The sequence below is a fragment of the Argiope bruennichi genome, chromosome 5 (genome assembly GCF_947563725.1).
Source record: "Argiope bruennichi chromosome 5, qqArgBrue1.1, whole genome shotgun sequence".
NCBI classification, from domain to species: domain Eukaryota; kingdom Metazoa; phylum Arthropoda; class Arachnida; order Araneae; family Araneidae; genus Argiope; species Argiope bruennichi.
The window spans coordinates 55,030,280-55,047,178 of NC_079155.1; the positions used below are offsets into that span (position 1 = coordinate 55,030,280).

The 16,899-nt window shown below is 26.3% G+C and overlaps 1 protein-coding gene across 6 annotated transcripts; it reads right to left on the reverse strand.

The window, feature by feature from the left end:
* Window positions 1–1,227: 1,227 nt before the first annotated feature.
* LOC129968554 (luc7-like protein 3) lies at window positions 1,228–16,737 on the reverse strand. Of its 6 annotated transcripts, XR_008784430.1 has the most exons (12): window positions 16,479–16,737; window positions 13,148–13,254; window positions 12,743–12,881; window positions 12,564–12,644; window positions 10,366–10,488; window positions 8,472–8,633; window positions 7,648–7,907; window positions 7,220–7,371; window positions 4,612–4,715; window positions 3,211–3,313; window positions 2,109–2,193; window positions 1,228–1,439 (listed from the first exon to the last, which is right to left on the reverse strand). XR_008784430.1 is itself a non-coding variant. In XM_056082567.1 (10 exons), exons 1-9 carry the CDS (start codon window positions 16,581–16,583, stop codon window positions 4,639–4,641), a joined length of 1,206 nt encoding a protein of 401 aa, XP_055938542.1. In that variant the 5' UTR covers window positions 16,584–16,737; the 3' UTR covers window positions 1,228–1,439; window positions 4,612–4,638. The 6 variants fall into 6 exon arrangements, 1 of the variants encoding a protein (XP_055938542.1); XR_008784429.1 differs by lacking the exon at window positions 3,211–3,313; XR_008784427.1 differs by having other exon boundaries at window positions 3,211–4,715.
* Window positions 16,738–16,899: the final 162 nt, after the last annotated feature.

Genomic DNA, 16,899 nt, shown 5'->3' on the forward strand with positions numbered 1-16,899 from the left:
GGCTTGTTTATTATGTATACAAACCTTTCTAATTGAGATCAGTCCCATGACATCATGGTTTTCTTAAAAACCTAAATATGCAGTTCATCTGTCTCCTAAATTTCACAATATTGTAAATTTATGCTTTTGAAAGCTAAAAAACAATTTATTCATTAACTTTCAATAAGGGGGAGGGGGCATGCGATCAGATAGTAGAATGGAACACTGAAAATGGTTTGAGTTTCAGGGTAGAAATGTAATCTATAGTTGGAAATCACATATTTTTAAAAAATTGCCAAAATTCAGTAAAAATTCACATGGAACATAAAAAATATAAAATTTTAACATTTTGAAACTATGTAAAATTTACTTTTTGTGATATTTGTGGAAATTATTGTAGGAAAACTCCAAAATGCAGCTGAATTTTTATTAATTATATATTTATTTAAAAAAGTCATTCTGAGTTGCACATTTCTAACCTGCAAGGTATACACATTCCAACTTCAGTCAAACAGTCTGGCCTGTAGAACACTAATCCAGGCACACATTCATCTTTAATATTAATATAGATACATATAAATTTTTAAACATACAGTTCTTAATGACTGTTATCTAATAACTATTTAAGAAACATGAATTAGCGATTATAAATTAATAATGGTGTTTAGGATTTTTCCCAAAGGTCATATACTTTTTTCCTTATTTGCAATACTTATAATACTGTCCTCTTCCAAATTAAAATTGACTGCTCTATAGTCCCCAAAAATGACAAGGGGCTTTAAAAATTTTGAAAAGATATATGACTTTTGACAAGTTTTATTTGATGCAACAGTAGACAACAATGGACAGCAGTTTCATTACAGTGGGTGACATTTAAGCTCCTGTGATAAATGCTAATGCACAGAAAATATGAAATTTTAAAATTGTCAATTTTAACAGCTTTTAATTAAAAATTTATATTCAAGATTAAATATTTGAAAAAAAAAACTGTAATGACTTGTAGAATTATTCTACTTATAGAACAAATAATTTAAAAGTTACAGTTCTCCTTAGAATATACATAAATATTAGAAAGAAATAACATAATTTGTTATCTTAAATAATTTTAGTTAGAAAAAATATTTTTTTTGTAGTGCTCACTGTTTTTTTAAAAAAATGATATAGCCAACATCGTACAGTTCCTGTAGCTACAGAAATTTAATCTACTTTTCTTTTAAGGTGGAAAGGGGAAATGCTAGTAACAATGAATGTTTAATATAAATTATCTACCAATGTTTTTTTATTGAAAACAAATGGAATATATAATGCAAATTTTTACATAATGAGCTAAATAATGATACATAATTACACATAATTATATGGTAATCACTACAACTAAAAGCATTATAATTTTCACACTAGGAGATGACAAACTTTTCACCTGCCAGTGATCCATTCCTCTTCTTTAGGAACTTACAATGCTGAAAAACAAACAAAATAAGAATTTTAATAGTGATAATTTAAAAAAGAAGAAATAATACCTAAATTTCAAAAAAATACTATTGAATTCTCATTACCCATCCTAAAGGCTTACAAGATGTATATAAAACCTATTTTATTTTCTGGTTTGCCAATTTCTTTCTTCCTAAAAATGCTGATATATGGCAGTTGAATTCTAAACATGTTTTACTTACTGCCATTTTTTCAGGATGTTGGGACATGAAGTTGGTGATACAATTTTAGTTGCAAAATGAAATGAAAATTTATTATTTTTTTTTCTTCTTTTTATAATTTAAATCAAGAATATTTCTACATTTTTGGTTATTTTACATGCAGATCTGTTAGAACGAAAAAACATCTTAGTAAACTGAAGGTTATAGTTATACAGGAAATATTGTTTTTTGAATACATGCTGCTCTATGCTAAATTTGCAACAAAATTCCCCCCAATGATTAAAAAAAAAAATTATGTAGAACTACACATCTTAAAAATACAATTAAAAAAAGCATAAATTAAAATGATTTAGTAATAGATATTCTATTTGGCTCATTTCAAAGCAAAATATCAATTTAATCAGTGCAGTGGCAAACCAGAATCTGAGTTAAAATAAGGGGAGGTGGAGATACACAAAATGTGTCATTTGAGCCCACCTCTAAAAATAGAAGCCACCAGGACATCTTCATAAGTACTTCAGTTACTTGCCACGGTCCGACAAATAGCATCTGGCAGCTAATCCTACATTAAGACATGTTAATTCACTAACAGAGCAATAAAACCTTTTTTTTTTAACCTAAATACTTTGCAATGAAATATGAGCTTATTTTTTTGATATCCACTTTCTAACAATAAAACTAATTACTTTGATCACATATTTATTATGTCTGAAACGTGCAGATATTGCTCACAAAGCATAAGTATGCATGACTGGAACCATTTGAACTAGTAAGATTTATTGAAAAATATACTGATTGTTAGTTTCTTGTAAGTTTAAATAAATATTAATTAGATTTATGTAAACTTAATTACATCTCTTCCTTTAAATAACGAATGAAATTTTATGCAATAAATAATTTAATATCTTTAAAGGATCATTTACGTAAAAAAACTCAATTTTCTAGTTCATACTTTTTAATCTACTTTAAAATGCCCAAAGGAATTAATCTATATTTAAATAATAAAGGTGATTTATCTTTATAAAAATATTTTTGATTGTGCTGTAATTTCTTGATGAATCAGAATTTTTAAACTATTGTAAATAAATATTGTTGCCAGCATAAATAATACAATTGATCTTTAAATAAAATATTATTTTGAAAAAACTGCCTGAATATTAACTAAATTATATGAATATTGGAGATAAATTTTCAACAACTCTTTAATCAAATACACCATAAACATTTTTTTTTTTTGGTTAAAAATAAAGATAAATCATTTACCAAAGGAAAAAAACTGTAAAGAGTTCGAATTTATTTCATATTTAATAAAATAAATTTAGAGGATACACAAACAAGAAGCAGCAAAATTTCTTTAAAATGCAATAAAATCACACCTTTGTTTTACTTAACACATGACAAATTCTTATTAAAACATATTTTTGAAATTAAATGTACATATATTAAAAACCTTTTTCTGTGAATCACAGAAGCACATAAAGAATAATATGATAATGTAATGATGAAACATATCTTGTGAATAGAAGAAATTAAAGCAAATATTTCTCCATTCGCCACAAGTGGTAAAAAAAGAAATCACCTGTAATTTAAGGCTCCGGATATTGAAACAAGTAGAGTAGACACTATACCAACAGATGTTCCAGTAGCTGGACGCACCATTAGACAGAAATACACCTGTTAAACTGACGAACTACAAGTGTTAGGGGAATTTAGCAAAATGTTGTGTAAATGTGCCTAATTGTTTACTCAAGACAGTTATTGAAGTTGAAATGGTGTCTAAGGAAAAGTCATTTAAAATCAATTGCCACTGAAGTATAAGCCGTAAGAGGATTTAAGACAAGTAATTTTTATAATCTTTAATAATAAACTTGTTACTACATGCAATATGTTTATAGAGTATTTCATAAATAATAAACTTATTCCTTAAGAACACCATTAAAAAAAGGCTGTCACACCCATCTTTTAAGATGACTGCAGGTTATATACATATCTTTTTTTTTCTTCAGTGATAATTATGATAAATAGTTTTTAGTAGTATAAAATACACATCCCTTTCATCTCATTTCTTAATATTTACATAATTTTTAATATCACATTCTAGCATAAACCTAATTAGGCAGATTTAATCATTTTAAATTCGTATTTTTAAAGCCAAAGTCATAATAAAATTGTTAAAATAAGGTTATTAGAATTAAACTAATAATTCTTTTATATCTCAACCTTTTATTTCATTCTAAAATACTTATAAATTTTAGTGCAAAGTGCAGAATTATAACTTGGAAAAAAATGAAATGAATATATTTATTTTTTTATAACTTAATTAGATGAAAGATGGATATCATTTACGGAATATTATGATTATTTATATACAAAAGTTAGATGCTGTTTGCTTTGCTTTATCAAAATTTAACAAAGATTGATGCTGTAACACAAATCAAAGACAAATCTTTAATCTTCCTGTTTCTACTATATATTTTGATTTATTCTCCAAATTTAAATGCTAACACGCTTCTTTATTAAACACATAATATTATTTTGCAAACTAAGTCAAAACTAAATAATTTTAAACCAAATCCCCAAAAGATCTTAGTTAAAATATCAAACAAAACTTTGAAAAATCCATGTTTGAACTTTGTAATATTTAAAATAACCTGCAGTATCTTTGATTTTATTAGAACAGTTTAACCAATAACCACTAATAAATGTACAAGATCTAAAAAAATTCTAATTACTATTTCTAAATTATGCATGAATTAATGCTATTGATTGATAAATTTAGTTTGGTTTAAGAAATTCTTATTTATTCCTTTCCCTTTCTCGCGTTTAAAGGTCGCAAATACCTGAAAAGTGAACACGAAGGTCTGCCAAATTCAATATCTTGCTTTGAATCCAATCTTCTTACACACCTATGCATAACAGAAAGGATGAAGGAAATCAGCTTCACTAAGGGACCACCATATAGAGAAAAGAATTTACTTACCTGTAAAAATGGACATTAGATCAGAGGTCAATCACCTGAGGAATGGCATCCTTTACTATTGTCTTCTGATTTGAAAGTCCTTTCGGATGATTCACCATTTTCCTCTGAAATTCACATTAAACAATAGTTAGAGTTTTCCTTTTTATTCCCCCTTAATCCATTAATGCCCTTACAAGACAATTACATTTAGATTTTTGGTTCAATGGAAAGTGAACATGTTTTCATAAACTTCTAAATAATTTTTAACTGGCATATACAACTTGTTCAGATTTGAATAAAGCCAAAAATTTATGATTTTGAAATTTTTATTTTCAAGGTAATGCAAAGAATTCAAAAGAATTTTTTAAAGCATTTTACTATATTAATTTAAAAAAAATATATCTAACAAAAATTATTTTGCATTATTTTATCGATTATTTTCAATATTTTTTTAATGAAAACACCTTTTTTTGGAATTTTATTTTATTTTAAAATTGAATTAAGTTTGAAATTTTTAACATAATTAAAAAAAATGTAGAAATCTGCACTTTAAATTAAATAAGTCATAAATGGATAAAGAAGTTTAAAGTACACTTACAATTTAGATAAAGGAATATTGATCTTAATAATGAGTAATAAATACATCATGTTGCAGAAGTTTTAGACACTATTAAAAAAAAGTGATTAACATTTTGAAAATATCAATATATTATGTTCAAAGGTAAAATGAAGTATGGTAAAAGTGAATTTTAGTGTGCCCCTTGCTGCGCCAACAATGCCAAGTCGTCAATAAAAGATAGCGGACAAAATAAACAAATATTTCCGCGGAACAGTTATGGTTACCATTTCCGACCATATAATTAGAACTTTTTACTGGTAAGTACTGTCCCCCCCGAGACTGCCCGGCGCCTTCTACAGATGCCTTAGGCATCTGTAGAAGGCACCGGGCAGAATTTTTTAACTTAAAAAAAAAAAAAAAAATTCTACGGCTTTGCTAGCAGTCGGAGCGGGGAACCTAGTAGCTTCGCTAGCACATTGAACATAAGGACTGTGTGGATAACAGGAACAGTACATAACCAAAAGAAAAGAAAGAACGGAGAAAGAAACAATCGGAACATTCCCCATACAAAATTTCAAACAAACATCCTTTTCCCAACGCCATCAACTCTTAAAAAAATATATTACACTCACCCTTCATCCATTCTGCCGGTTCGATATCAATCCATTCTGCATACAAAATTTCAAACAAGCATCCTTTCCTAACTTCATCAACTCGTAAATATATATATACATATTTCACTCACCCTTCATCCATTCTGCAGGTTTGAAATACTGTCTTCCATCCCATTTACACAACATCCATTCTTGCACAATTGCCGACATAAGAAATTATGAAAGGAACCAACCGTTAGAACACCAAAAGAATTAGGAGAACTGCGAAGAATTCCATTGGAGCTGTCTTTTAAAGTGAGAATACAGACGATTTCATAAAATAAGAATTCAGATGATTTTTTAAAGCGCATACTGACAATTAAAAATTGCCAAATATTTTCTGTCCTTATTCACATTAAAAAAAAAAAAAGAGAAAGAAAGAAGAAAATAACTTTTAACTATAAGCTTAACTTTCTTTATTTAATAAACTTTTAATTATAATAAAGAACAAAATTAAAATGTTTAATTGATATTTTTTAAATATTTTTAATTTAACATTTTTCATAATATAGTTGTAGTTCATGTACAGCTCAACTATTGCAAAAAGTAGTAAACAAAACAGCATTATGGTTGCTAGAAGAGCGCTCCGATGGGTTGCCATATTGGCGACAAACTCGGAGGCACACTATTTTTCACTTCATCCGATGTATTTCAGTATTCTGCTAGAATTTTAATTGCGAAAAGAAAAATTTCTGAACGTGTCTGTTTTTCCAAAATGCTAAAGAAAGTATTTCTCATATTCTATCAAATTATTAAACTTTACATTACATTTTGTGCTTTTGACTACATTTTCTTAATGGCATATTAGACTTTCCACAACTATGTAAACAAACCAACGTGCTGTTGCCAAATGATGATTAATAAATTTGGCTTGATTTTGCATCCTCAACATAAATATAATACTTCTCCTCTGCAACAACATATGAAATAGATTTATAAAACTTTTGACATAATAATACAATAAAAAAACTAAATAATATTTTAATAATTTATTAAAAGTATTATTTTACATGTCTTCACTGCAGGGTGAATAGACTTTACAATTATTATTATTTTTTTTAATGCATAAAGTAACTGGAAAAGACCTAACTACACAGAACTTGATAGCATGCTATTTTTTCTTTTTATCAAATACTTTCCAGTTATTGAATTAATAAAATTGATTCTATCCATCCATAATTACAGCATTTCCATATGATATGCTATTTCATTTATTTGCTTTTTTAAAAGTATATTTTAAAAAAATTCTTTAATACTCTTTCCAAATTCTCTGGAGATATAAAGGTATAAAATTTCAAAAATTAAAACACTTTTACTATAGTTTCATTTGTCCGTCAGCATTTATTCCAATAAACTTCAGTAAGAATGAAAAAGAAAACTTCCTGCAATTAAAATCTGTGAAAAGAAAATTACTTACGAGATGATCGTCTGTGTTCTCGTTTCTCCTTTTCTTTCCTCTCCTTATCCCTTCTACGTTCACTGGAGTGTGACCTGGATCTTTTTGAATGATGTCCACTCTCCCGGGAGCGATGTCTTTTACGTTCTGAGCTTTCACTTCTTCTGCGGGACCTGAAATGAAATTTTAAAAATATTACAAAGTTAAGAATTACATACTTTGTTTTGTATACACTAACTTTAAAACTAAAAAAGAAAGGATAATCTGATAGGATATTTTTGCAATCATATTTCATTTATATGGAATGGTGTCAATGCTGAAGAGAGGTAAAATGAAAAAAAAAAAAATATGCTAATAATAAAGATTAATTCTTTAAAACAATTAAGTTTAATTTTAAGAAAATATACAAAATATTTCTTACATTGTTTAGTGAAAAAGTAAGAACTTACCTCTCTTTGTCTTTACTTTTACCATGAGAATCTCTATCTTTACTTCTGCTTTGATGTGAATGTCTGCTGTGGGCACGATCTCTACTACGGCTACGCCTCCTGGATCTGTCTCTGTGTTTATCAGATTCACGCCGACGACCATCATCTCTCCTTCGCCTTTCTTCTCTCCTACGATCTTCATCCCTTGAGGATCTACGGCGCTCTTCTCTCTCTCTGTCACGCAGCTTTTCCCTCTCTGCTCTTTCCTTTTCTCGCTTGTTCTATAAAACACAGAATATACATTCTCAATGTTTAAATATTTTACCAATATATGGATTTGTTTCATTGAAACTAATGAACAACAAATATAATTCCATATCTGCAGATTATCAGAAGTCTTTATTGCAGTATATAATAGTATTAGACAGATCACAAAATAGAAGACTAAGATTTAAAACCCCAAGCCATGTTTATTAAATAATAAATAAATTAAAAAAACATAATCAGTATATTAAAAAAGGAAAAATAATTTTTAAATCAAACATTTGGAGGTCTAAAAAAATGTTAAAAGTATTTGGCATAAATAAAAAGTCTCCAAATAAATTAGAATTGTAATCACATTCATAAATTATTTTGATTCCTATATTAATGAATACATAGGAGTGAAAAAATTTCTATATGTTGTGTTGCTTATTTATTATTTAAATAACCAAACCCACCTTTAAATTATTGTTTTTCTTAATTCATAATGATTGAAATGAGTATTCAGAAGAAAATAAAGGAAAAATATGGAAATAAAGAAAAACGTTAAAAATTAAATACAATAAAACCTTTAAATCATTTACCAGTATTTCATCAACAGCTTCTTTTAAACGTGCATATCCTACATGTTGTTTTCCCATTAAGTGATCATCCACACGTTGTTGAGCATCACCAACAATAAGAAACGCACCACAAACCTCACAAACTTCCATCTGTTTTTCTTGTGCAGCAGCAATTTCTGCAGTCTAAATTTTAAGAGGATAAAAATAATAATAATTTACAATTAATGACATTATTTGCAAATTTCTAAAAAGAAAAATGTTACTAAACAAGATCAGCAAAACTTTCTGCAAATTGCAAGACTATAACAAAACACAAAAATTTATGCAAATGATAATTTCAAAAACCTTTAGTTATAAAAAATATTTTTAAAAAAATTCTATAATATATTACATATCTTAAATATTTGCATTGCTAACTCTGTATTTTAGTATGACTTCTAACACAAAATAAATCAGGAATAAATGAAATTTTATTTGAATTAAGATCATCATTGCTAAGAAAAAATGAAAATGTATAATTGCATACATTTCCAAAACATAATTTTATAAATCATTCTTTTTAGAGGAGTTTCATTTCATTGGTCTGCAAAGGTATTATTTCCTAAGCAGAGGTAGTGATTTAATATTAATATTTATGTGCAGACTGTCTAAAAACACTATAAAAAATCAAAATGTACTGACAAAAGGATTGGATTATTTCAAGCTTTAATCTTTACGGAGATTAAGTATTTAATCAAATAATAACTGACAATGTATGCTGGATAGGCACCATCATGAAGAATGATATCTGAATCTAAAGTACATTTTAAAGTAAACATAAAAATATTATACTTTTTATACATCACTGGATTTTTATAGTGTGTAAGTGATGGGGGGGGGGGGGTCACAGAATTTCCTAGTAACAACAATTAAATATAATATCTAATATAAAGAATATACTAATTTTTTTTCTATATGAAAGCTTACTATCTCTAATAACATCATCAAAAGTTATTTGTATCTTTATTTCTATTTCATAACATAAATCCTTGTCGGAACTTTCCAACTTTGAAAAATAATCCGATTTTATCAATATATTTTGCAAGCATAGCTCATTAATCAGAATGTTGTATTATTATTATGTATCTATAATTAAAACTAGTACTTTCTTTTGTTTTGATAAGATGATTATATTAATTGATCACTATTACTACCATTACAAAATAACAGGCAACCCCCGAACTCAACAATTCTGCTGATTTCTCTGGCTTTCTCACCAATTAATTTCAATATTTTTCAAGTATAGGTAACCAATTAGAATGTATCATCATTATGCAAAAGGGAACAGAATGGGAGGCAAATGACTACTGATGATCTGGATTTATCTAGGAATCATGAGCTTTCTTATGAAATATTCAAAATCGGTTTAAAGACTGCAGCTTGATAATTCTGAAGTGGGTTTTTCTTGCAGAGAATATACTACACTTAGACATCAGAGTTATAGGGTTTTTAATTAATAAATAATAACTAACCCAAACTAATGATCATTATGTATGTCACATCAAGAGTTTGGGAAAAAAATGATTAGCTATACTGTAAAATAGCAAAATTGTGAAGCTGGCAACAAAATTGTCAGAATTCAAAATGCTGCTATTACAAAACAATAGTCAATAATCTCATATATGTGTGTGAATACTTAACTAGTAATAGTTATACAGTTTAAGATAATAAAAATATACAATTTTATACATTCTTATTTATTTGAATCTTTTTTGAGAATATAATTATTCAGCTCAAAATTAAACACATTAATATTCATAAATTTTCAAAATTAAATGTGAGCTAGTCCTGGACTTTTCTGTCTTTAAAACATTAATCAAAAGATGAAAATGATTCATAATTATTACATTTTAATTAATAAAATCTCAATATATACCTGATACCAATGGTTTGCTTCAGAAGCTTTCTTAAGGGCAGAACGTTCTTCTTCAAGTTGCTCACAAAGTTTCATGATACCTTGTGCTTCTTCCACTTTACCTTCACAACCTAAATTTTCAACCTATTAAAAAGAATAAATAAAATTTACTAATTGCACTTTATAAACTCAAAAATTCCCAAGACTATTTATATACAAAGACAATAATAATGCTAAAACAAAATATATATCTTAATATTTGAAAGTGAGAGTCCAAAGTAAAATATTAATCTTGCATTATACTTCTCCATTGTTATATTACAATAACTACTTATGTTAAGTAAACTAAAACAGTGGTAGAACTATACAAAATAGTATAAATCTATTACTATATAATGCGAGTAAAATAAGTATTTTCTAAAAATTTCAGCTCAAATTAGACATTATATTAGACAGTAATATTACTCTCCAAAGTATATATATGCGAAGTTTGTTGAATGGTCTAACTGTATAACACCAATATGCACATATACATTCATCTTTATTATTAGATACATGTCATATGTATATAAAAAGAAAGAAAAGAAAACTACAAGAATTCTTTAAATGAAACAAATAGAATATACACCTATTAGCACACATTTAAAAACTGGGTTGCCATTCAAATCTGGAGAAAAAAAATTCCATGTATTTTCCCTGTACCCATATTCAAAATATGAGGAAATGCAAAAATAACCCACAAGTGCTAGTTATAATGTAATATGATTTTAAGAAGTGGAAAAAGCAAGGAAAGGGAGCATCAATTTAATATTACTTGAAATAATCACATATTAAAAAAATTTTGATATTTACATACAAAAAAAATCTTTATTTTTTATCTAGAATTTAACAAGACAAAATTTATATACTATTAAGGGAGAATATATTAACTCTCATTCTCTTTAATTGTAAGTCAACAAAATTAAGGAAATAAAACACAAAGTATTTTTGTTATCATGCTACAAATCATTTATTGATTACTTAACAACAACAACAAAAAAAATCATTACACAGCAAAATTACTTTTTTTATCTATTTATTTTTGCTAATTTATGTATTTGGGCATCAATTTCTTCTGATTTTTCTGCTATCAGTTTCATTAAGCTAACCCTTAACAAATAAGCTACAACATTTTTGTACAGCCTAACATACCAACTTTAGCTATTTCACTTTCAGTGAACTTATGCAAAAATATTTCCGATATATCATTGGATGCACTAAAGGACGATTGCGATGCAACAAATATTAATACCCATAAAAATTCAACTTTAAATGACTGTTGAACTAAAAAGTTTGAAATCAGTTTATTTTCAGACTGGACATATCACTTTCTCCTAAATTCCTTTAGATACAAAGTCTAATAATAATTATGACTTTTTTTTTTAAAACTGACATGCAATTTTACATCCAGGTTTCGGCATGACTAATAAATGCCTATTTCTCCATATTACTTAGGTTTATTAATTTCTTACAAAGTGAGCAGTATGCAACAAATGGATTTTGCAAGACTTCTCAAATCAGCAATATCAGGATCGATTTTTTTTTTATCTCACCAATTTGCATTAAATATGGATTTTAAGCAGCTTATTGTTTTAAAAAAATCTTTAATACACTCTGAATAAAATCACAATTTCTGAAATGATAAATAAAACATCAAATAAATTTACACTTGACTGACTAAATACCACATAATGAATTCACAGATTGAACATTGCTGTTCCTGCTATAGAAATGTATACTACTTTTTCACACAGTTACAGAAATCTTGTGCATGCATCTTAATTCAAATTCAGGAATCTCATGAAAAAAGAACTGTCTCACAAATCAAAACTGAACTATCTATACAGAAAAAAGGGGAAAAGAGTAGAAAGGGTGTGATTTTCTGCATTACACTACCGCGAATGGTATTTTTTTGTTTTTGAAAGTGATGACTACGATCTTTTATTCTTAAAATATTTAGAGATTGGAATTTTCAGATGGGAAAAGAATAACTTAAAATTCCCTGTATTTTCTGCTTTTATGAAAATTTTGAAATTTCTCCGTTTTTTAAAGTTGATTTTTAATATGTGGCAACCCTATAAAAACAACATCTAAAACAATGCTTTCTTTATACTACAATGTACAAGATAATTATAAAAAATAATAAAATGTACGAAAGTGAAATTAAGATTGAACAATACCTGAACTAAAAGTCCATTAATTCTTTCAGTTAAAACATTAATTTTTTCATCATTATTCTTGACTTGTGCTGGTTGTGAAACCTGTAAGCAAACATTTTGATAAATATTTTAAATTAAAAACAACAAAAGTTAAGATCATGAAACTGTATAGGAAGAGAAAAAACATGTTTAAAGCTTACATTTGATTCTTTGTTACTTAGAGCTAATCTAGCTCTAGCACGTCTTATACGTTTTTCAACATCTGAGAGCATACTTTGACAAAAACGCAGAAAATCTTCTTCATAGCCCATCTTTTCAAAACGAGAGCTCTTCTCATACCTGTAAAAAAACAATAATAAATAAATAAAAATCAGAAAAAGGTTAAAAATTACAGATTATTTACAATATATGTTCTGGAATTGAAAATCATAAATTTTAGTAATAACGTTACATAAATTATATTAGTTTTTTATTCTAATTTTATGGAAAAATGTTAGAGATAAAAAAGAATTGATTTTTTTTTTCAGAAAATATAAATACATAATTTTTAAATTGTATAGCTAATATTATATCATTTACTTAAAGTTAATAGTAACATAACTTACTCTTTCTTAAGCCTTTCATCATGTATTTTAGGACAGACTCCTAAATCAGCTTTTGTATTTACAAATAAGTCATTAGGACAGAATTTTACAAGAAAATGCTTGCAGACCTAAAAGTAAAAAAGTAAATAAATAAATACAAATTCAAAAGTCAATTCACTTGTTATTGCTGGAAAAAACATGAAATGTTAGAATTTTGAATAATTGCAGAATAATACTCAATTTACATTTAGAACTATGCAAATGAAAAATCAAAGGGCATTTTAACTCTTTGTGGCACAGTGTTTCACAACATGGAACATGCAGCAACTTCACTGGCCTTTTAAAACCATTAATTTTGATTAAAAATGGAGAAAATAAAAAAGATTTAGAATTCCCTTTTAACTTTCTATTTTAATAATAGATGACAGTTTAAATCAAGCAGATTCATAATTTTCAAATATAGTACATTACATAAAAGCCTACTTTTTCAAAGAATTTTGTAGCTGCATTTTAAAGCTATTTATTCTATATATTTTTAAGGAAAAACATACATATACAACATAAGTTGGATAAAATTATCTGTTCTATTCATTAGATATTAGAACATTGTTAGAGAATTAGAACACTGCACACATAAAGAAAGATAATGCATGTATCTTCATTTCTTCTATCTTTTTTCTGGAAAATGAACTTACTTCAAGGAATATTGTTTAGGGAAGTTAGAATTTTTGGAAATGATGAATTCTTAATCTAGGCCTCTGTTTTTTTTAAAAATCAATATATATATATATATATATTTACCTAGCACAGAATTTTTTTGCTTTATATTTTGATTCCAAACATTTGTTTTATATAATTGCATAAATATTTATCATAATTTATTATTTTTATTTTAAATATAATTGTAGCTGTTTTATTATTTCAAGCAGTGATTTCAGAACACATCTTTTATTCAGTAAAACTTTTAATGTAAAAATTAAAAAAAAAAAAAGTATTTCTATAAATGGCTGAACATAGAAGACATTCTATTTTTGTGAATGCAAAATAAAATAGTTAAAGTATATCAATTAATAAATATGTTCTATATTATTTCTGAATTTAATAATTATAAATTAAAAACTTTTTCTAATAAAAAATAATTAAATTCCATTAATCTAAAAGTCTATAAAAATTTCAGAAATATGCAGTTAACATGAGATTGTTCACATAATATCCAAATCTAATAAGACATACCATCTAAATATTCTCAGGTTTAACAATAATGAGTTTGTGACTTTATTGCTGAGGTAATTATATCAGTTTACACTACAGAAGCAGATATAACTTTTTATCTGCTTCTGCAGATAATCATTTTTTTTTTTAGTTATCTTAAAATTTATGCATTTTACTTGCTTCTTCCTCTCCTCACTCAAAAGACCCCCGCCCCCTCAACAACCCTAAAAAATTTTAATGTGTATGTGGAATTCTTTGCTGAAGGATTTGGTCATTGAAAGAAAAGATTAAAACAGAGAAACTAGTTCTTTAAACAAGACAGATTTCCATGGAAATGCAGATTTCAGCATTTTCAGAATTGAATTTCATAATTCTTGAGATCTATTAATTTTTTTTTTGTAATAATTGTACATTACATTTAATATTTCAAGATTTTTTTTATATATATTTTACTCATTTTATTATTTAAGTAATCATATTTATGTTATTTTTCAGTGTTTTTGTTTGGTCCAATAAATTTTGCGCAGTTTAGCATTTTCGGTTCCAAGCTTGTATCACCTCTGGTACCTGTTATGATGTGGAGAAATACAAACATATCTTTTGCTGGAACCATTTGAATTTACCTAAAATTACAATCTGAAGAGAGGGAAAAGAAATTTCCTTCTACCTAAAGGTTGTTTTATTATGGATCTTTTGAAAAATAATATTAGTAAAATTAAAAAAAAAAAAAAAAAAAAAACCTGATTTTGCATTAATTTCTGTCAAACAGTGAAAAATTTTATTTTTAACTGCTTTATTTTAAACTTTATTTCCTAAAAAAAAATTTGTGGCAAATTTTTTTCTAAAAATCATGAACAAAAATAAAGTAAAATAAAAAGGCATATATATATATATAGTCAGAAGTAATTTAAAACCAGATGAAACCAAAACTTAAAAACAAAATTTCTAAAGTTAGTTAGCCTTAGAAGTCATATGGGAGTTACAGTATACTTATGCAGATTTGTAATCTTTGCATTCACAGTAAAATGAAATTTTGTATAAAAATTTATGTTTATAAGTAGCTACCCTTAACGACAGAGAAGTAAAAAATAATTATTTCTGTAAATTCTAATTTACTTAAGTTTTTTTTTTTAATAAATTAGCTAATTTTCTTCAACCAAAAATTAATCACTGTCAAATAATGCTATATTTTATATTTTAATAAGTCATTTGAATAATATTGGAGTGAATATTGAATTGATGATTAAATTAATATGAATAAAAAAAAAGTCTACTCCAGATTTTTTATTAAAAAGCATATCATGCATATGAACAAATAAGTGTATTTTTTAATGTCTTAAACTTACAAGCACAGCATAATCACTTCTGAGTTTATGAAATACTCCAAAGATGATTTCTTAATTTTATACTGAGAGCTTTCTAACAATGTAAAAAAATCATTTGATAAATATATTTATGAGCACATTCATGACATTTTTGATTAATTGATAAATTTTTCATTTATATTCCAGGAACACATTGCTTTACATTTTGCAAAAAATGCTGGCTATTTTATGATGAGAAATTATTACCAATTTTACACAGCTATTTTATTTGATCAGTAAAAGATTCGACGTCAATATTTAATTTTATTACTCTATTATATTATAAATTAAACAGTAATAAAAAAAAAGAATTTCATTTTTGAGATATGCTGTTTCGTGCAAACTAGTTTAAACCATCGTTTAATAAAATGAAGAAAAATTTACTCCTTAAAACAAGTTCGCAAATTAACTAAGGATTCTTCAAAAAACAATGCTTAACATTTACATGTTGTACAAGAAATTTATAGAATGCTCTTAAGTTTTAATATTGCACAAATTATTTTAACAAAAAAAATGTTTTTTAAATCGAAACAACAAAAAGAAACAGATTTTAACAGTTATACAAATTTCAGATATCGACATAAAACCTTTAGAATCTTTAAACAAATAGAATAACTTACGTTTTGATAGTACTCATAATATAAAGAGGTAGGATATTATGATGAACAATTAACAGCTCTTAAACTGCAAGATATGTACGAAAAGTATCCGAAATAAAAGAAAGTAATTTCAAAATTAAAGAAATTTCTATTACGGAGATATTCAACAAAACTTACATCGGGTCCATCCCATGTAAAATCATTCTTTTTCTCTTCTAAACCCAAATCTCGATCTCTTCCCATTAACTCGTCGAGAAGTTGTTTAGCAGAATAAAGAGCCATTTTAATAGGAAAAAAAAAAGAATTTCACTACTTAATAAAGTTAACAAATTATTAAAAAATCTGATCAAAATGATGTTTTGTACCGAAAAGATTTAGAATTCTATTATTTCTTAGCTTCTAGATCGTTAAAATAATCAACCGATGTAAATAGCATTTCGACGAAAGATTACAGTTAGGGTTTTGATTTTAGAAAGAGATATCACTTGTTAGCATTCCTACCGTAAAATTATATTTATCTTCATAATAAGTAAATATTTTTGTTTGTATCCTAATATTTTTTATAAATATTTTAATCATCAATGCATATTGTTTTACC